General features: G+C 45.6%; 1 protein-coding gene across 1 annotated transcript in view; it reads right to left on the bottom strand.

The window, feature by feature from the left end:
* The window catches only part of STAB2 (stabilin 2), an 82,285-nt gene continuing 61,853 nt past the window's right edge, over nucleotides 1-20,432 (bottom strand). The window contains exons 47-69 of the mRNA XM_030479129.2: nucleotides 19,738-19,821; nucleotides 19,488-19,634; nucleotides 18,983-19,108; nucleotides 18,590-18,649; nucleotides 17,877-18,053; nucleotides 17,705-17,794; nucleotides 16,475-16,621; nucleotides 15,194-15,250; nucleotides 14,613-14,736; nucleotides 13,699-13,848; nucleotides 11,773-11,877; nucleotides 11,275-11,382; nucleotides 10,505-10,698; nucleotides 8,934-9,075; nucleotides 8,450-8,583; nucleotides 7,134-7,299; nucleotides 6,820-6,926; nucleotides 5,433-5,552; nucleotides 4,519-4,677; nucleotides 2,784-2,891; nucleotides 2,014-2,142; nucleotides 812-931; nucleotides 1-180 (exon numbers count right to left, since the gene is read on the bottom strand). Of these exons, the coding sequence (XP_030334989.1) occupies nucleotides 130-180; nucleotides 812-931; nucleotides 2,014-2,142; nucleotides 2,784-2,891; nucleotides 4,519-4,677; nucleotides 5,433-5,552; nucleotides 6,820-6,926; nucleotides 7,134-7,299; nucleotides 8,450-8,583; nucleotides 8,934-9,075; nucleotides 10,505-10,698; nucleotides 11,275-11,382; nucleotides 11,773-11,877; nucleotides 13,699-13,848; nucleotides 14,613-14,736; nucleotides 15,194-15,250; nucleotides 16,475-16,621; nucleotides 17,705-17,794; nucleotides 17,877-18,053; nucleotides 18,590-18,649; nucleotides 18,983-19,108; nucleotides 19,488-19,634; nucleotides 19,738-19,821 (2,805 nt within the window). The 3' untranslated portion in view covers nucleotides 1-129. The remainder of the gene's footprint in view (nucleotides 181-811; nucleotides 932-2,013; nucleotides 2,143-2,783; nucleotides 2,892-4,518; nucleotides 4,678-5,432; nucleotides 5,553-6,819; nucleotides 6,927-7,133; nucleotides 7,300-8,449; nucleotides 8,584-8,933; nucleotides 9,076-10,504; nucleotides 10,699-11,274; nucleotides 11,383-11,772; nucleotides 11,878-13,698; nucleotides 13,849-14,612; nucleotides 14,737-15,193; nucleotides 15,251-16,474; nucleotides 16,622-17,704; nucleotides 17,795-17,876; nucleotides 18,054-18,589; nucleotides 18,650-18,982; nucleotides 19,109-19,487; nucleotides 19,635-19,737; nucleotides 19,822-20,432) is intronic.

Genomic DNA, 20,432 nt, shown 5'->3' with positions numbered 1-20,432 from the left:
AACAAAGCTGTGCTCTTTTGGGTTTTAATTTGTAATGAGAGTTTATTCCCTGAAACAAGTAGGTGATGTTTTTCACAGTAAGTGTAAATAGAAATGTGTTTTATAACTGACTAATGCCAAATTCAGTCTTTAATTCTGATCATGAGGGCCGCTCATCACAAGCTGCTGGTCATCCAAATCCTGTAAGACAGAAGAAAAGGAAAATCAGGCTTGAACATTGCATTATGAAAGTAACTTTTTTGGCAAATTTGGTCATACAGATGGCAGAGTTTGCACCTGGTATTTTTGCACCAAACAAGTGTTTTTAGTGGATGCAAAAAGGTTTCTTTTGATTTAGACTCTGCATGTACGTGATAGTCCTGCTAAATTAGACCATTGAAGCTATGCAGATACTGGATTAACTCAATCTTTCCTCCCCTTGATTGCCAGCCCCCTTCCCATTGTGTTTCAGATTCTTTGGAGTACTAGCATGGCACTCAGCTGCCTTTGCAGCTAGGAGAAGGGAAGACAGTTGGAAGGCTTTTTAAACTTGTATAGACACGCCACTAGCATCCTGTGGCATCTGAAGTCCAATTTAATTCTCTTTGCAGGTTGACTTGAGTTTCAGCTATAGAGCACAGCCTCAATTTTGCTGCAAGTGAGGCTACCTGATTTCTAGAAGCGGTGAGGCAGAAAAGCCAAGTACCTGAATGTTGTTTTCCCAAGTTAATTTTTCTTTCGTTTTCCAACCGGACATTTCCCTTTCATAAAGTCATTCCCTTTTACCATTATGTTAGCTGTGTCTCAATCTCAAATCAAAATGAACACTTACAGAGAAAAGATCGTAAGTAGGCTCTGGTGGAGTCGGTGCAGAAGAACTTTCATATGAGGGGTTGGTGATATTTGAAGGCTGTGACTTGTCCAGCGGTGTTATGTCAGTGTCATCTTTTGACTACACAAAATCACACAAACCTGCTTAAAATCCACCCTCCTCCAGTGCATTAAGTGGGGCACTTAAGCTTTACTACCAACTGGTGCAATGCTGTGATGGAACTGGTTTTATCACCTAAATCAGTGTCTCTGGGCATGAGCTGTGTGCTGGGTTGTAGTATTATCTCTGATCACTTAACACGGGGATCTTTTTTTCCTTTTCATTATTGTTTTTAAGCCTCAGCAAAGACTGGAAGAGGAAGGGTTGCCCTGACATTGTGCCTGGGGTAAAAGGTACCTCAGGACTCTCATTGCAACTATATAAAAATACAACTGCTTCCCCTGGCTCCTGGCTTTTGTTTCTAGAGGATCCGTATTACACGCAGAGGCTGGCTAGAATACGAAGGGTTGTCTGGTTACCTCTAGGTAGACTTCCTTTTGGATTGATTCTTGTGTATATTGTAACATTGGGGTTTTTCTGGTTATCCCTGGTCTCTGAGTAGCTTGGCTGTTGCTGGCTGGTTTTGCATCATCATGACTCTATGTGAGACTAGTTCAGAGAAAGCAAGCACAGGAGTGCATCAGTCTAAGAATTTGCACTTTTCAATCCTGCAGTTGTTTCAATTTGTCTTTTGAATCTGGCCTTTTTCCTATCAAACAACTGAATCTCCAGAGCAGCAAAATTGTTAGCAATGGCACAGAAGAGGGGGAAGAGAACAGGTAGGTGCCCTTTCAGTAGTTGTAATTCCCTGCTTCCCAAAGAGTGGGCTTCTGGTAAGGCAAAGCCTTCTGCACTTGTGCTGCATAGTTAAACAAGCTTTTGACCAGTCTTTAATGTTGGAAGTGTCTGTGAGGGCAGGAGCCCATTGGACACCCTGGAAGGGAGAGGTCTGGGGGAGCAGTAGGCAAATGTAAGCACATGCCCAGGACGAGTGTGTGAGCCCTCCCTGTTTTCTCTGGGTTTTAGTCTGAACAGTTCAAGTGGGAAGTGATCAGGAATGTTTCTAGATTCATAAAACACAAGAAACTGGAGGCTGAAATGGGAGGTGTGGTTGGTCAGGGGAAGTGCTGCCCCCCTGCTTTGCATTCTGGTCTGCAGCTTACCTTGAAGTGCTGGAAGCCTGTGTTTCTCTTCCTGAACCTAAGGTAAAAATACCCGATAAAAGCTACAATTCCAGTAACTAGGCAGATGCCAAAGAATATCCCTGTCCCAGCTGCGGCATGGAGAGGAGCCTGGAAGCAAGAGAGAGGGTAAGTGAGCTAAGGGTGGGCACTAGTCACCTTCCAGCACCCTAGCACAGGCAGTGTCCCTTTGCGATATGCCCTAGTCCTTAACTGCTCTTGTGCTCGAGTTTCCTGGTACAGGTACCCCTAGAGACAGTTAAATACAGCCTTTTGATAGTAGTTGCAGGCTAGATTTTTTGGGGTACTGGCCATTGCCTCTACTACAGCTTCATCTTATTTGTGGTTTTGAAATTACGGAGCATGCAGGCAAAAAATACCTGTTTTAAAAACACCTTGTTTTGGATAAGAATGAACACAAAGCCAAGAGTAAAAAACTCTTCTTATAAGCTGTTTGGAAGAACTGAAATGGAACTTTATAAAACCTCCATTATAGAAATGAGCTCCATTGTAAAATGGAGTTTTTATTTTGTTTATATAAAATAAATATGGGAACTTGTTCAGATGGAAACATTTTGAACAAGCTTCACTGGCACCTTGTTCTGAACTTCTGATTTTCTTTTGAAGTAATCCTTTAAACCAAAACTGCGTATATAGGAGGAAGACTGGGAATATATGGATGTCAGCAATGAATTTGGGATGATGTAAGCCACAGCCACCTCCTACCACCCCCAAAAAGTATCACTACTTACTAGTGCTGGTGGAGCCTTTAAAGGCTCTGAAATGACATGAATTATCCCGTTGGAAGCGAGTATATCCCACTCAACAATAGCACTCCTGTCCACGTATCTGATCTCGCTCTGCCAGGAAAAAGAGTAGTGAGAGCTGAGCTTTGACCCTCCTCCCTTTGGAACTGAAATAAACCTTGAGACTATTTCCCCGCTGCAGTTACTGGAAGGTGGTCCCATTTAGTAGCTTATCAGGAAGGGAGAGGGGTGGGATCAGTCATTGCCATCCCAACGCTTCTCTAAACTTTGCTTTGAGCTGGTCTTGAGTCCCTCCAGCACTTGTGTTTTGGGAGGGCGAGTTCATGGGCATCTGCACTAATGCAAACTCTGCTTTAAAACTGCATCCTAGCAAAATGGTCTCTCCCCAGTGGGCAGAACCCGCTCTTGCCCCTGGCATGAAGTGGCACGCTGCTGCTGGAGCGCATGGCCACTTTCTGTGCCCAGGGACAACGGGGCTTAGCTGTGGTGGCACTGTAGTGATGTGGGAGTCACTCCATGTCCTTCGCCCTCAGCCCTGCACTGCCCTGCCAGGGTCCTGGGCTCCAACCTGATGTGCTGGGACTGGTGGGTGCTTGGCTGCCTGCAGCATGTGCGGAAAGGCACCGTGGCACCCCACCGAGCTCCCCTGCAGCTGGGGGAACCAAAGGCTTGCTCAGGCCCTCCAGGGAGGAAGAAAAGCTACACATCTTCAAGCAGCTTTGAAGAGCAGGAACAAGATTTGTGTTAACGGGCTCAGAGCCTCCCCTTGGCAGCTTCTGAAGAAAGGAGGATTTTCTTAAGGAGAATGTCTTCAACTCAAATGTCAGATCAAAGAGATCCAAAAGAGCTTCTGGCATGCTAATGAATGATACAGGTAAGCCTTGTGCTGGTGCACCCTGTCTCTCATGAGGGTGTACTATGTTAATGTGATTACTGGGCTTGCAGTATAGGGTGGTTTTAAAAATGTAAATGGTAATTCTCATGCCCAAGGGATTTCTCTGAAAGGGGAAGGAGGAAGGGAGCAAAGGCAACAGATGAGTTGTTTGTGCACCTCTTCCTGCAACACCTATTTCCTTCTTGTTGGTATGCATGAAAATCCCTCCCCATGGTTGGAATGTTGGGCATTCAACTCCCTTGAGTCCAGCACCATTCTGTAGGGCACATTTTAACTGCAAGGCCACAGACACAGGGTTTCTTATTTTCATATTCAGCTATACAGCATTGCTCACAGCAGAGACCCAGCTGTGGTCTTAAGGGGTTGCTGTCACAGAGGTCAATTTGAAATGCTTGAGCAGTGAGTATTTTCTTAATAGAAAATGAAAAGTTGGGTGTGTTTTCAAAGGAGGTATTCCCCTAAAATGTCAAAGGATACTTCCCATTTGCAAGAAGGATACAAAATTTTGTGTTTAAAACCCACTAAAATAGTAATAAAACCCACTGTTTTGTCTGCTTTTGTTCTGAGCAAGGCTGTGCTGGCATCTCCTGACCCTCCCAGAAAGTTACCAAGAAACTTTACAAATGCCAGCACCTTTCTTTGATGATAAACCATTGCTCTCCTCTTTTCTCCTATCACACTGCCATCTCCCATAATCCTGCCAGGCTCAGAGAAGGGTTGAATCATGCCCATATCCCCATCCTGCCATTCCTGCAGGCCACCTGAACAGCTTCCTTCCATAAGGGGGGACAAGGCATGAAGATGGGAGATTTATTAAAAAGGTACCTGCTCAGTGGTGGGGGCTTGGTGTTCATGGTTCCTGGTGTTTGTAATGAGGAGTTTTTCACCTAGACGAGTCAAAAGAGTGGTTCCATTGGTCAAGTCCTCATAAAACATGATGCTGGCGTTAGATAAATGATACTCAATGTCCCGCCCGGAAAGTGTCTGCAAATGAGAGCAATATACAAGGAATGTTAACTGATCTCACTAATCCTCTGGATTTACCTATAGGCTAAGTGTCTGTGACCTTTTTCGCTCCTTGCTTTTTAATGCTGCAAGTGCAATGTGGGGTAGAGGCTGTTGGGAAATTTGGGTGTGAACAGTGAGATCTTGTTGTGTCCCTGCTGGCCCTGCAGCAGGCAGTACCTTGATTCTGGTAGGAGAAAGGATTTTACTCTTTTTGTATGATCACCTGAAGAGATGAGCCTCAGAGATAGGTCGAAGGTGCGAGCCAGGGCATAACCCATGTGAATTGTTTGAGACAGTGTTTGATTGAAGGAGAGGAAAAAGAAATAAGCATAGAAATGAAAGCAGGAACAGAGGCCTTTAATGTATTTGCTGGAAATACCAAAGCTGTGCACTGCTTTCTTCAAATAACGGGGCTTGATGTTAGCAAGGCAGACAGACTTCATCTCAGGCAGTCCTTTATAACTGGGTAAATAAAATCCCTGGTGGAAGAGTCTCTATAATGACTGAAACACTCAAAAACCTTGCACTCCTAACCATGGGAGAGAAATGGAAATTATGAGCTCGCCTCTTTCAGAAGCACAGTTTACACTATGTGAGGTTACACAGAAGTCATGTCATACTAAGATACTAAGATTTTATTCTTAAAAGCTTAAATTTCACCAGGATGCAGAAACACATAATGGCTGTTTAAAAAGTGTTATTAAAATGAGGAGAAAAGAAACCCCTCTGACCTCATTTTCCCTTAGCCCACTGTCATTTGGAGCAAAGAGAGTGGCGTGCACTGACAGGTCTGTGAGGTACCGCAGGAACTCTCTCCCCTTCCTAGAGCTGTTGGAGTAAGCCATGATGTCCTAGGCAGAAACAAAATCCAGCTTTACTAAAGAGCAATTGTGTGCTCCTGTGCAGGAGCTGGAAAGATAATTTATATTATGTATAAATAAGAACAAAGAAGCTTTCTGTTATTAGCCATGAAGCACCTCTGGAGTGACATTACGAAGAAGTTTGTATTCAAACCCTAGTTTTAGCTGCAGATTTGACAAGCACATCTTAAACTGACTTGCAAGATTTGGCCCTTGTTGTCTGTGAGGCTATTTATACATACAATATCTTTCTGAGTAGTGGCAAGAAAAGGACCCTTTTAATGTTTTGCCTTTCCCCAGCACCAGTTCAATAAAACTACAAAGCAGCATGCTCCTTGTGACACTTAAAAATCCAGGAGTAGTTGGGCACAGAATCTTCTTTAAGCTAAAGCTGCAGAAGCATTTGATTTCATAGAATCATATCATGGAAAGGTTCGGGTTAGAAGGGACCTTAATGATCATCTAGTTCCAAGCCCCTGCCATGGGCAGGGACACCTTCCACTAGATCAGGTTGCTCCAAGCCCTGTGCAACCTGGCCTTGAACACTGCCAGGGATGGGGCAGCCACAGCTTCTCTGGGCACCCTGTGCCAGTGCCTCAGCACCCTCACAGGGAAGAATTTTTCCCTAATATCTAATCTAACTCTCCCCTTTTTCAGTTTAAAGCCATTCCTGTTGTCCTATCACTACATGCCCTTGTAAAAAGTCCTCTCCAGATTTCTTGTAGGGCCCCTTTAGGCACTGGAAGGCTGCTCTAAGGTCTCCCTGAGCCTTCTTTTCTCCAGGCTGAACAACACTAACTCTCTCAGCCTGTCCCCGTAGAGAGGTGCTCCAGCCCTCTCAGCATCTTCGTGGCCTCCTCTGGACTCACTCCAACAAGTTCACATCCTCCTTATGCTGTGGGCCCCAGAGCTGAACACAGTTCTGCAGGTGGGTCTCACAAGAGCAAAGTAGAAGGGGAGAATCACCTCCCTTGACCTGCTATTCACCCTTCTTTTTAGCTGAAAAAAGTGTGAAGCTAAAGCTGCAGCAGCATTTTGTTTCTGAAGAGTTTTAGAAACATGAAACCTCTTTGGAGCAAGTAATTAAAAAAATATCAACTAAGTTCTGATTTTGATGGTATGTATGTAGGCCACTCCACCTTGCTTTGCTAGTGTGGTGGTGGTACCTGCATTTGCTGTGCTAATAAAGCAATCATTGAGACACAACCTGGTGGCAGAGCTTACTTTGCTCTGCTCACGTGCCTGCTGTTGGCCGTACCGACAAGAAGTTTGTCAGCGCTGGGAAGGACATCAGCACTTGCAGCAGGTTCCCACTGCAGGAGAAGCCGTCCCCCACGTAGCCAGGCTTGCAGGTGCAGTTCACCTCTGGAAGGTACAAATATGGATAGCAAATGCCCTGTTTTAGGCTGCCCTGAAAAACAACTTGCAGGCAATAGATTATTGTTCTTTTTAAAGTTAAAAAGAGGCAGAGTGTCTTGCAGTGTCATGTAGCAGCCTGTGGTTGACCAAAAGAACCACAATCTGGGTTGCTGCTCCCTTTGCGCAGAGGGATGCAGCAAAGGACCCTCTTACCTTTCTCCCTGTAGCAGAAGACATCCCAGGTTTCACTCTGGTTGACTCTCGTGCCATAGTCCACGATGCCAACGTAGCCGGAGCCACAGTTTGGGGAGGAGAAGGCGGTCGGGTAGCCCACTCTTTGTCCTTCTAGCCAGCCGGCAGAGCACAAGTGGTACCTTGCCTGCAGGGGCACAGCCATAGGGAAAAGCACAGGGGAGAAGCTGGGTGGTGGGACTGGAGCTCTGTGAAGAAATGAACAATCCCCCTCGGGTGTTCAGGCAGAACCTGACCTGCCAGCACTCTTTTGATGGGGTTTTGTCCATCCATGCATCCTGCAGCCTGCTCTGTGCTGAGCTCTGTGCCAAGGCGCTGGAGAGACATGGCCCCCTCTGGAAGTCAGTGGCTCCCCAAAAGTAAGGACCAAAGGAGCCTTCCGTGAGAAAAGCTTCCCCGGGGCCCAAAGCCAGGCAGGATCAGATGTGTGTGTGAAAGCCAAAGGGGATGTGCAATCCCTTTGTGTGACAGACCACCTTTTGTCAGCGTTGGAAGGGCTGACAGACCAGCTCAACACAGAAAATAAGCCCTCAGGAGTGTTGGAGCCAGCCTGGCTGCCAACTTTGCTGCTTCGAGGGAAATATTTAGACTATGGGGCCCAGGGCACAGCTCTGCCTGTAGTCTGCATCTCCTCGGCCAGCAGAAGGAGGTTTATGTGCTGATTGTGGTCCAGCGTCACATTCTGCTAAAGATGCCTTTAGCAGTGAGTGCCTTTCTTCCTTTCGCAGGTGGGAAGGAGCCGGAAAGGCACAGTCTGACCCACTCTTCTAAAACAAGTTTTACAAACCCAAGGTGTGGTGCTTATCCCGCTAACATCAGCAACGTGGTGCTCATCCCATTAACATCAGCAACATGTCGTCTGTAACACTCTTAAGGAAAAGAATATGGAAATGGTTCTGCTAACTTAACAGCATTTGAGGAAAAAGATTCCTGGAGCTTTACAAAAAGAAAATACATGAATCTAAGCATAATTCTGAAGTGTACACTTCTTTAAGAAGTGCTAGTAACAAAAACCCCCATGAAAACATTCTGTAAGTCTGGCTCTACCATCTCACCCCAGTATCACTGGAAACAAGAATTTGGTAACTGGTTTCATTGCTGTATGACGAGGCATAAAACAAATAAACAGTCTGAAAAGTGGTCCCAGCCAAACACACCTTGAAGCATGGGGGAAGGAAAGGAAGGAAAATGAAGCTTAGAAGCACAGAGCAGCCCACTTGTTCCTCCCTCCCCATTTACTGCTGCGGGGATCTCCTCCCGCAGTGGGGTTACCTCACCTTCTGTGCATACAGCAGCTGGTTATACGTAGCAATGGTGGCTGACTCATTGGCACAGGCCTCTTTTGCCTTCTGGTAAGTCATTTTGTACTGCCCTTGTGGGGACCGTAAGTGGAAAATCCCAACTGTGGTATCTGCAAAGAGAGAGAAGAACCAGCTCTTCCTGAAGGGGTTTTCATGGCTAGATGCAGTCAACTGTGCCACACAAATACCCAAACTCACAAATTTTGTGAGAAGTAGTTAGAACAGATTGATCCCTTAGGGGTAACATTCCAACCTGGAATGCCCTCGTCTGTTGCTTCATAAATCTCGTATCTCAAAGTATGTAAGCACATGTTCTAACTTTAATCTTCTCATTGTTTCAAGGGGACACAGGTAGAGGACTGTGCTTACAGACACAAGGATCCTGGCCACTGGCTTCAGTGCAATGGCACAGGGATGAGGATGTCCCTGTCCTGTGGTGTGCATGGCATGCTACCCTCACCTTGGAAGTGGAGATCAGCACAGTCAGCGTCAGGGTGGCACTGCCCATTGTCTTGCAAGCAGCGGTCGAGCGGAAGCTGCATCACGGAGCAGTTCAGCCCATCACCGATGTAGTTGTTCTTACACTCGCACTTGCGTTTGTCCTGGTCAGAGAAAGAATAAAAAGGGCCAAGCCAAGTACTTAGCTGACATAAAAGTGGTATTTCAAGCAACATTCTAAACTGTTGGAAAAATTTCACTTGATATAGCCAGGAATGGACAAACAGGAAAGTTGCTACTAACAACTGTGATTCAACAGACCACAACCTCAGACACTGGCATTTATTCTTCTAAGCAAAACATTTACACATGCGCTCGGGTGCTTTGCTGAATTAATACCAAAGCATAATTCCATCCACAAAGCTAATAACATGCATTGGAAAATTATATGACATGTAATTAACAAAAAGGGATGGCAAAATATTTAAATGACTAGGCATGGAAGCTAAATTCCATGAAAGGAATTTAGCAGCCCACTGATAGTAATTGAGCACTATAAACCAAGCAGCAGTTGGTGACAAGGGATTGTGATGGTTGGTTAGCATCAGGTTAGCAGCAAGGCTTTTCTAGATAACTCCTGGAAGACAAATCAGACAAGCCACCAAAATGGAACGGACAGGTGATCCTGAAAGCACCAGTATAAATGCTGGATCAAGTTGCTGGCACAAGTTTTCCTTAACAACATTGACCATGTGGGCCAAGAAATTCTTATCATGGGGCTGCAGAGCATTTTAAGCTGAGCGCAGCCAACCAGCAAGTGACACTGTTCTCCCAGCTGTCCCTAGGTTTACCAAAATACATTTAGCCTCAATCCAACAAACTCCTATTGCAAATAGTGATATCTGGTCAGGGATTGCTAAGAAGGGGATTTACCCATGCAAAATGTCCTATCTGCTGTAGCACTCCTTTCCCTAGAGCAAAGATTTCAAACTGTTTCTCACTCCTCAGCTGAAAGGTTACCAAACTGATGTGGAAAGTAAGCTGGAGCTATGTAAAGGTTGTTTTGGAAAACAGGGACTTTGAGAGGTATGGAGTGTGATCCAGCCAGAGAAGAGAATTCTGCTGGCACCTGGAAGAAATGCCTTGTATTTTCCCGCTGGTGACTGAAAGAGGAGCATAAGGAGAAGGAGCGTAAGCAGAGGGAGCATGCTACAGATCAGAGATATGAACTGCATGTGTTTGTCTGTGTGTGCGTTGCAGTTTTCCAGTGACTGAAAATCACTGCTGGGGTTTGGCCACGTGTACTCCAGACGAGCACGGTGTAGTGGGGGGAGCTGAAAGAAGGGAGATTTAGATTGGATATTATGAAGAAATTCTTCCCTGTGAGGGTGCTGAGGCACTGACACAGGGTGCTCAGGGAAGCTGTGGCTGCCCCATCCTTGGCAGTGTTCAAGGCCAGGTTGGACGGAGCTTGGAGCAACCTCGTCTAATGGAAGGTGACTGTGCCTGTGGCAGGGGGGTTGAAACTAGATGATCTTTAAGGTCCTTTCCAACCCAAACCAGTCTGTGATCCTGTGAAATCATTAAACTTACAGGTCCTATGACAGTGCAAATGGCATGCTCATGGCAGCCTCCGTTGAACCCATCAGCGCAAGGATTTATTGGAAGGCATGCAAAGCCATCTCCCTTGTATCCTTTCTGGCAGCTACAGAAGACTTGCACCCCATGCTGTGTGCATTCAGCCATCTTGTGGCACCCACCGTTGTTTTGTTTGCAGAGGTCTGCAGCTGCATGGGGAAAAGAAAATGAGTGAATAAAGTCTGCTTTTAGACAGGATGAAAAACAAACCACCTCCATCACTTTTTAAAAGCACTCTACAAATACTAGAACACTTGTTTGGCAAAATCCCCAACTGTTCCAGCCTAAAGGCTGTCCTTTAGGGCTCTGAAGTCCTTGTCAGGATGTCCTTGATTTAAGAGGCATGGCACCACCCTGCAAACTTCTTGCCAGGATGACTTTGGAGGACACAAGGTGCCTGGCTCAGAAAAAATGAAAGTTTCTGCAGTGAGGAACTGTGGAACTGCCTTGCCTAAGATCATCAAAGAAAACCATGCAAGGGAAACCCTGCTTAAAACTCTGCAGTCTCCAAGACCCGACTGAAGTGCACTTCTTGCTCATACTCCTGCTGGAGTCAGCTGCCTGTTTTAGAACAGCTTAATCTGTATATATCCTAAATTTGTTTTGCATGCTGCACTGTGGAATTTTGTAGGTTTGACAGCCAACATTTCATACCAGACGGTAACTGCAAGCATGTGCATACGCAAGAGGGGACAGCCAGGCTGTGGATGGGAGGGGGCACTCACCTTTGCATGTGATCCCATCCCTGTTGTAAAAGGGCTTGCACTGACACGTGTTGTTCTCCCTGCAGACAGCGTTGGCAGAGCAGCTCGGGGAACACACTGGTGGTAGAGCTATGGGGAAGACAGAAGAGCTGGGATGAAAGTGCTATTTGTATCGCAATGCCCTTGTTCATGCATAAAGAAAAGCTCTTATACCCGTCTTGCTGACTGGAGAACCTGTAAGAATACTTTTCTGACTGCTTAGCTGTCAGGTGATACCTTCCTGCATGTAGCCCAAGCACCTTCACGGGGGAGGTGGGCACTCATATTCCCATTTCACAAAGGAGGAGACAGAGGGATAAAGGGACTTGTTTCGAGTCCAGAGCAGAGTCCCTTAGTGTCCTCTGAGGGCTTTGGATGTTATTAACCCTTTCTCCCTCTTTACACAAACCCTCCATTGAATTGCAAATGCTTTCAACCCGTGGCTCCATTCGACAGAGTCCAGTGAGAGGAGGCAGAGACCTAGCTTGGTTTCACACAGCCGGCCAGTCCATCCTGTTTCACAGAAACATCGGCCTGTTCCTGAATATCCTTCATCGCACTGCCCATTGTTCTTGCATCCGCAGGCTGCAAAAGGAATGCAGAGGGATCACTTACAGAGCTGCTGCTGGGAAAGAGGAGAAGCTTTCTCTAGAGAAACATCACCCAGGCTGTCGATTTAGGTGTAGTATTATCCGGCAATAATTTAGATAAGTCTAACCTCATGGTTTTTCAGCGTGAGGCCAGTCAGGCAGAGGACCAGACTGGCCAGAGCAGCTGGGTACTCTCTACTCTTGGAGGTTTACGAGCCCCAACAGGATAAATCCTGAACAACCTGGTTTGAACTCAGCACTGACACTGTTTTGAGCAGGGAGTTGGACTAAAGACCTCCTGAAGCCCCTTCCAATCTGAATTATCTTGTAATCCTATAATTTTATAGATGGCATTAATTCAACATGCCTCTGAAAATGAAACCAAGTATTGATCTGCATTGTGGTATAGCAGCAAACTTCACAAAGGACTGTGGCAGGAAGGAGTTAATGGCTAAGATGAAGACCCAGCTTCATTCTGTCCTAATGAGCAGCAGCTGCTAGCTGTGGGGAAGCCAAAGGGAGGTATAAGTGGGTGGAGGGTGGGTCTTTGGTTTTTGTGTGGGAGAAGGTCTACCTGAGGAAGAAAGCCAAACATGAGGTTAGTGAGGTTTGCTGTAAAATGTGGTCAAGTTACATGTTTTTTTTTGGGGTGTGCCCTGTAAACTGAGGCATGAGGGGCTAGTTTAATCTATAGGTGATGTTTTTTCCCCCCACTCTTTTGTCCCTTCAATAATTTGTATGCTGAGTCCTTCTTAAAGAGTTATTTGTGGCTCTCTGTTTTATAATGTAATGAAGTAGCATCCTTTCTTGCCTTATCTCTCTTAATGAAATATTGTCATTTAAAGAGGAAAATGGTGTGGGATTGGTGGAACCAATTCTGTGAAAACCTGTCCTACTGAAAAGAAGCTTCACTCACTGGATTTATTTCATTTAACCTGATTAGCTAATTTTTGGCCGACATAAATATGCATCAAAAAGAAGGAGCTATGGAATTTTTTTCTTTTAGATACCACAATCTGTGTTTCAGACTAACAGCTCACACAGTTTATGCTATGGTGTGCTATAAAATGGATAAATAGTAGTTAAGCATAACGCTGAGCATTAGTGTCCATGCCTGTTGTCTTGCCTACACCCCAAGTATACCTAGCCTATAATCCCCCATCCTGTGTTCCTCATGAGCACTACAGGTGCAAGTAGTTAGAATGGAAGGGTTAATGTTGTAGCTTCTATCTGAAGGCTTTATGTTAGGAAAACATTTGAGTTTAAAGGGTGATATTGATCCTAGTTTACTAGCTGCAGTAAGTAAGTATTAGCTTCCACCTAGTTTACATTTAAAACCACAGCAAAGTGGATTATTTGAGCAGTTTCTGGCTGCCGTCCCTCTTCACAAAATGCCTTCATCTCGGTGCCCTTTTTCTTCTTTTCTGCAAAAGCAGTGCATGGCCTTGACCTTCTGTAATCTTTGAGGAACCACATTGCTAAAAGGCTGTCTTAACCTTTATGGTGATGGGGGAGAAGGCTGTGCTGCAGTTGAAAATGAATGTTGACGGAGGCTCTGCCTCTATTCCTTGTTACTTATGTGCCATGTAAATGTAAGAGGAGCCCTGCAGAGACAGCCACATAAGCCTCTGCCCCCCCTTGCCTTCTCCTCCTCTTTTCTGAGACCCTGAGCTATCTGTCTGTGTGAGGCAGCACCCAGGAAGAACGTTGGTGTTGAAAGTGGGAATCGTTTCCCTGTTTGCGTAAAAACTTACTGCTGACAAAACAGTTTGGGCTTGACATAGCTACTGGTATGGAAAGGGAACTTAAAACTTACGCCTGCAGTTGAAGCCGTATCTGCCTGGCAAACACAGCTCACATGAAGTCCCATTGAAGCCGCTGTTGCAGTGGCACTCTCCTGTCCCACTGTACCCGTCATCACAGGAGCCATGGTTATTGCATGGGGTCTCTGGGCCCCCAGGGCAAGCTGAAAGGTTTAAAAAGGAGGGAAAAATAGTGCCTCTTTAGCTCAAGTGCATGTTCATTCATTGTCACTGTTCATTATTTATTGCTCTGTAGAAATCCATGAACGGGGGAATGCCTGTAAATGCATCTCTCTGGTGTGAGCCCAAGGGGCAGTTTAGGCTGAGCTGGCCAAAATTGCATGGGACCTGCATGTTTCTGCTTGTGAAACCTGGACAGAGTGAGCCAGTAGGGCTACTGGACCTGTCCACCAGAGAAATCCTGACGCTGTGTACCCTGGTGAGGGCCTCAGCACTGTTACCCCATGGAGCTAGCTGGTGAAGGAACACACTGTGTTAGTGTCTGCTAACAAACAGCTGGAGACAAAGCCTCCCAAATGGTCTCACACTGTTCAAAACAACAATTTCTGAGCTTACTTCAGTGGTGTGTGCACTTGCACATGGCTGAGTAGTCATGAGTTGTGTCTCTGGTCACTGTTGTAAACCTGATGTCTGTGCTGAAATGACTTCCAGCTGGTGACCCATTAAGACTGGATAGGCTTGGTTATAGCAGGGCAGTCTTTACTTTCTATAGTGTTCATTTAGTTTGCTACTAACACGGAGTTTAAAACTTGCTGTGAGAAAGAGATTATCTGGAGTGGAAAAGCCATAATACTTTCTGTGTACTTCAGCTCTTGCAGCTGAGCTCTGCCACCCCATGGCTGGTCTCTCCTCATGCCCGTTACCCCAGCTCTCACTGTTTGGCTGGTGGTGGGGAGGGGGGTCCTACCTTGGCAGTCTGGCCCGAAGTAGCCCTTGCAGCACTTGGCCGTGTGGATGACCATGGAGCAGTTCCTACGGCAGCCATCCCTCCGCAGGCCATAGGACTCATATGTGCACCAGTGGATTCCTTCCTGGGCATCACATGTGCCAGCACAGAGAGAGGGGAAAAACATAGGAAGATGAGTGCTGTGTGGAGGTTTGGGTTTTTTCCCTCTTTAAATCACAGTTTCTGATGTACACTGAATCAAAATGTGATGTGTGAAGAGTGCAGGTGGGAAGCCACCACCTTGTCTTTGATTCCCAGCTTGCTAAACACCATTAATAAAGATGGAGGGGCTGCTCCAAAGTTAACCAAAGCGCTCACTACAGTAGATGCTGTGCGAGACTAACAAACATCCCCCAACACCAGCACTTGGGTGTTTGCCCAGGGACAGTTTTGTCCCTGAGGCTTTATGGCATCACTTAACAGTGTGGTTTCACTTTTGAGGGTTCTCTTTATTTTTTCAAAGCAACTTATTCTAGCTTGCTTTTGTGAAGTACAGAGAAGAGCAGGTTAGACTGCTTAAATGCAAGATTTTAATGTATTACCTTTGGTTTTGTCCCGGGAGGGCATTTAGAACTACTGAAACAGCTAACACAATGCCCCTGTTGTACAAAATGGAAAAGAAGAAAAAAAAGTGTATTAAAATAGCAGTAACAAAAGACTACTTGACACAGACAAGAAGTCTGGTTTAGGAGGGCAGCAAATTGAGCAGAGTGTAGGCTTATTACACTTGAAGTAGATTATAAAAACCTCCGGAGAAAGAAGAGAGGAGAATGACAACAAAACAGTTGCAAATATTTAGTGCCGTGAAATGCAAGAAAATAGTTTTGGTACCAGAATGTAAGTTCTGGAAGAAGAAACTTTTCTCTGGATTTAAACAAGCAGGGAAGAGATGGTAAAAGTTCTTCAAACAAATATTGATGTGGGCTGCATCAGATCTGGATGTCAAATTTGGCATCGAGGTAAATGATTACTTTCCAGGAAGTGCTGACCTGATCTGGTAACGGTATCTGCTTGATTTCATGTAACAAAATCATGAAAAAAGGTAACTTCAACAGATGGAATACACACAAGTGTTGGTTTATAATTGAGATGCAAATTCTAATAAGTTTTTTAAGATGAACTAGATAAAAGGTTTTTTACTTCTAGGTAATTTTTTCATATATTTGAATTAAAGTGAAGTAAATTTGGTGTTGTAACCATTTCAAAGTGGGTTTCAGAGCTTTCTGTTTGTGGGACGCATCGAACTTCACAGAGGAAACTTCCATGCTAACAGCACCAGTTCAGGTGTGTTAAAGGGTATTTCTGTGAAAGCAAGAAATGTGCCAGGCTGAGAGCCTAACAGACTAGGCAGTTCCCTGTCTTGTGTCCTTAATACCCTGTGCAGCTGGGACAGCGGTGGTGTTCCTTTATAACTGGAAACTTTGTAAATGTAGCTGTATGACCAGATTAATAGTGTGAATTTGCACTAACTTAAAAGCATGATAGGAAGATCTGTCCTTGCTCAAATTTATGTTTGCATTTGTAAGGTACTGCTCTTACTGAAAATGGGGCAGGGCTTGCTAAGATGGTCTTAACTGAAACCACTTGTCCTGTGTGTTGCTTAGTGTGGATGCAGGATTTCTGTTGTGTATCTTTCAGGTGTTATGCTGCACTTCTTGACCTTAGCTCTAACCAGTGTGGCAGACGAAGCCAGCGTGAAGTGGTGGGTCTTAATCTCAGTAGTGCCAGAGCTGCTGCGAGTGTGGCCCCAGTCTCTGTGAGGACAGAGTTTAGCCTTTGGGCTGTGTCTTTGCCAGGGTGGGGGACCAAAAAAGGGGACTGACCATGAAATCCACGGTGAAGAAGCTGTCACAGCGTCCCCCCAGGCTGGGGTCTGTCAGCAGGCAGTCGATGCCGTAGGCGATACCCCCGTCAAACTCCAACTGCCGCTGCACTATCTTGCACTGTCTGTCGTTCAGGAAAAGGGCGCCCTGAGAGATGGGATGGGGAGAGGGGCATGACGAGTAATGAGGCAGCCTTGCTTGGGGCCAGGCTGAATCCAGGGTCTGAATGGAAGTTGGGGATAATCCTCCCCCTGTAGGAATGCTCTTGGTGGAAGATGGTGTGTCAGACTACCCTGTAGGTAACACTGAGAGCTGTAGGGGCTTGAAACCAATCTGGGGACCTCTCTTCCTATAAATGAATGCTATAACCTCATAGATGGGCAGATCTTTTTCCTTTCCTGAAGGGGCCAGAGTATGCCTGCCCTATGTCCACAGGTTTACCTTATGCACATTTAGGCATAGTCGTGTAACTAAGGCTGGATGTCATTCAGGCTCGATGTGAGGAAAAAATTCTTTACAATGAGGGTGGAAAATTACTGGAGCAGGTTGCCCAGAGATGTGGTGGATATTCCATCCCTGGAGACATTTAAGGCCAGGCTGGATGTGGTTCTGGGCAACCTGATCTAGTTGAAGACGTCCCTGGCCATGACAGGTGGGTTGGACTAGATGACCTTTGAAGGTCCCTTCCAACCCAGACTGTTCTATGATTCTATGTTTTTAGAGGCAGACGTTTGCCAGGTATGATCTGATAAATTTCCAAAGAAAAATGTGCCATTGCTCTGGCTTAATAGGCTGTATGCATACCAGCAATCTTGGCTTGTAAGTGCTTACAAACCAGAGGTTTCATGCAGATGCTGTATTTATGGGGCTTCTGTCAAAGCTAGGTTCATCTTCATGGTTTTGCATTGTGTAATTCCTTGTAGGAGAAGTTAAAATGTGCTGGTATTTCAGTTTTGTGGTAACCAAGAACTGTTTTGAACAAATAGCATCCTACAGCAGCTATAATAGAGAAAACAACAGCTCCCAGGAGTCCTGCAAACCACCTAGTTTAGTGAATCTATTGGGGTGACTGCCCTGGTTTTGTGGCTGTTGGCATGGACTGGTGAAGACCAGATGAGTTTTGGTGCCACTGACCCTTTCTGGAGGCTATACACAGGCACAGTAGGGTCTGCATGAGTGGATCCTGCAGCAGGGGCAAGGGATAAGTGTACCGGCAGAGTAAACACTTACAATCTCCCTGTTATCCCCACAGCTAACGCTGAGGTTGGAGCCCTGCAGGGTCTTCAGTGAGGTGGAGCTGGGGAGCTGGTAGGCCAGCACCTGAGAAGGAAACAGGGGAGATGCATGTGCCTGGGCTTGCATGTCTTGGCCTTGGCAGTACTCCTAAGAAGCAAGGTCTTACTGCAGCATCACGGACAACATGGAATTTGAGGTACTGTGCCAGTTTGTCAGTGTTGGACTTCTTGAAGAGGAAGTCCTGCTGCTCCTGTGGCAGCCCACGGATAGCTGTGTCTGTGGGCCAGAAGAGTGTGACGGGTTTGTGGATAGGGTCGTTGATCAGCCCAAGCAGGTTGTTTTTCTGCAACAGACCAAAAACAGGAGTGGAGGATTAATGATCCATCTAGGATGACATCGACCCTCTGGGGTGAATGTCTGGTATAACTGGTATGCAGTGACCTGTGGGCTGCCTGGTCACCAGGCTGCAAACACCATGACTTTAAAAACCAGATGCCTGAGTTGAGCTGCCCAAGTTGAGTTACGTGACTGAATTCTCAGAAGTGCTTCATCTCCCACGGCTGCTCACTGAAAACCAGGCTGACAGCCCAACTTTGGGTTCAAAAAGTCACACTTGGGTCAAACCTTGTCATGTAATTTGACATATGGTAGGACAGAGCTGAATGGGGTGAGGAGAGGTGGCTGTGGTTCTGCTTGATAACTCCTCACCTCTGTGGGAGATGGATATATGGTGACCAGGGCTGTTGTGTGATGTGTTGTGAGCCCTTTGGCTCACTGAACACTATCCTGCCAGTGATACCATGTGCTATGTCTGTGCTTTTGTCTTTAAAAAAAGTGTTTAAAACCTTTGGTCAATGGCTGCTGTCTCTGTGTCCTTACCTCTAACAAACTGCTGAACAGGATGTATCCATGTTTGGCTGCAACCATCTTAAGGCTTTCCTACAAAGAAGAGAATTTCAGTAATTTATATAATAAATACATTATATGTGTATTTAAAAGGCAGATAATTAGCTTGTTTTCCCCGTAAGTCACTTGTTATGAAATCAAAGCCACTGTAAAAGCCCTGTGCAGAAGTCTGTTTATACTGTTCTTAATATAACTGTAATTCCTGAATGAATTTTAAATATAACATTCAATTTATTCAGTAGTGTAAAATGATGTTTGTATAAGGTCTTTTTAGTATAACTTTTTTTGGTGACTCACATGATTTCTATATCTAACAGTAACTGTGGAAAAGCCCCTGGGTTGAGAATGGCAATGAGCTGCACATACCTTCTTAAGGGGGAAATCCTGCATACGTGATGGGACCAGGATTTGGTTTATGACATGGATCACGCCATTTGTGCCAACAGCATCACTGAGTATGATTTCAGCATTGTTGTTCAAAACCAGTGAGTTCTGGAACGGCAACAAAAACATGTTTTCTGTGGAACCTTGTGTGAGGGTGAGGCTGATGCTGAATTTCTTCTTTCCTTTCTTTGCAGCAAAGAGCAGCTTCAGTTTTAATAAATTGCCCTTTGGTTTTTGAAGCTCTCATCATGCTCATAAAGCCAGAGTCTGAGGATGAAATAACTTGTGTCAAAGCAAGGGTTGTACAACTCCACTCTTGGCATAGCACATAAGTGCTGAACACTTCAGCTGCATGGGCAATCTTCTTTTAATGGTGTTTATTCTTTTTTGTGCATCAGAGGAGGAAAGGGAACCAGTCAGGTTTTTAAAACAAGCTGGATGAGAGCAGACTTCTATTATTATGTCCCCTGCCTCTTCCTGCTGTTACCTGAGAATAGGTGATGTGTATTGGGTCCCCATGGAGAGAGGTGATGTTGGTGATTCTTGTCAGGTCGTTGTACAACAGACTGGCACAACCCACCATGTGGTACCGGAGGACTTGAGCCATCACTCCTTTGGCAATCCAGTCCTTGACCTGCAGCAGAAGGAGGAGTTGGAGAAGTGGAGGAGTTGAGCAAGGCGTCTGAATCCAAAAACTCATGGCCAGCTCGCCAAAAAATTCTGGCTTTCTTACTTACTCGTGGGTCGCTGTTTAGTACATCTGTGCGAGGTACAAACAGAGTGAAAGGGCCAGGGCCTGCAATATCTCTGATAGACAAGGCCTGCCAAATTTAAGAGGACAAAGCAGTAATGAGTTGTTAATGTGCTGAACGTCACATGTCACACAACGATGGGGACAGCCCTGCTGAGTGGGAGGTGGTGCCTGCAGCCCCTTGCTGCTATGTGTTGGGTTCCCTTCACTGCAATGCAAGGGTGAGAGAAACTCTCTTGTACAGTGCGGACTTTCTTTCCCCGTCCCATCTGCCACCTCTGTCCACAGGTATAAAATGGAAGACTTTTCTCTCTGCTCTTTCGGCTTATAGCCAAATCTCTGTTTAGTCTGCAATAACAAACAGGAGAAGAAGAGGGAAAGTTTGCAACAAACACTTAACATAGGGGAAGGTGGAGAGGACTAGTCCCCCCTGGGCAAGGGAGGACGAAGAAACCCTTTCATCTTGAGAAAAGGAAGAGTGGATAACATGCATGTGTTTGTACATGCTTTTAGCTGATACGTGGTTGCTCACGCCTAGAAGTAGATTAGTTACTGTTAGGAGGTGCAAATGAACCTACGGCACTTTGCAGTGACCACTGACAAACTAAAATAACAAGAGAGCTCTGCTAAAGTGAGAGGAAGCCGTCCTGCTATCTACCATGGTAGCAGAACTGAACCTAA

This window comes from Strigops habroptila, chromosome 3, assembly GCF_004027225.2.
Source record: "Strigops habroptila isolate Jane chromosome 3, bStrHab1.2.pri, whole genome shotgun sequence".
Lineage (NCBI taxonomy): Eukaryota > Metazoa > Chordata > Aves > Psittaciformes > Psittacidae > Strigops > Strigops habroptila.
This window is presented reverse-complemented; position numbering and strand designations above follow the sequence as displayed.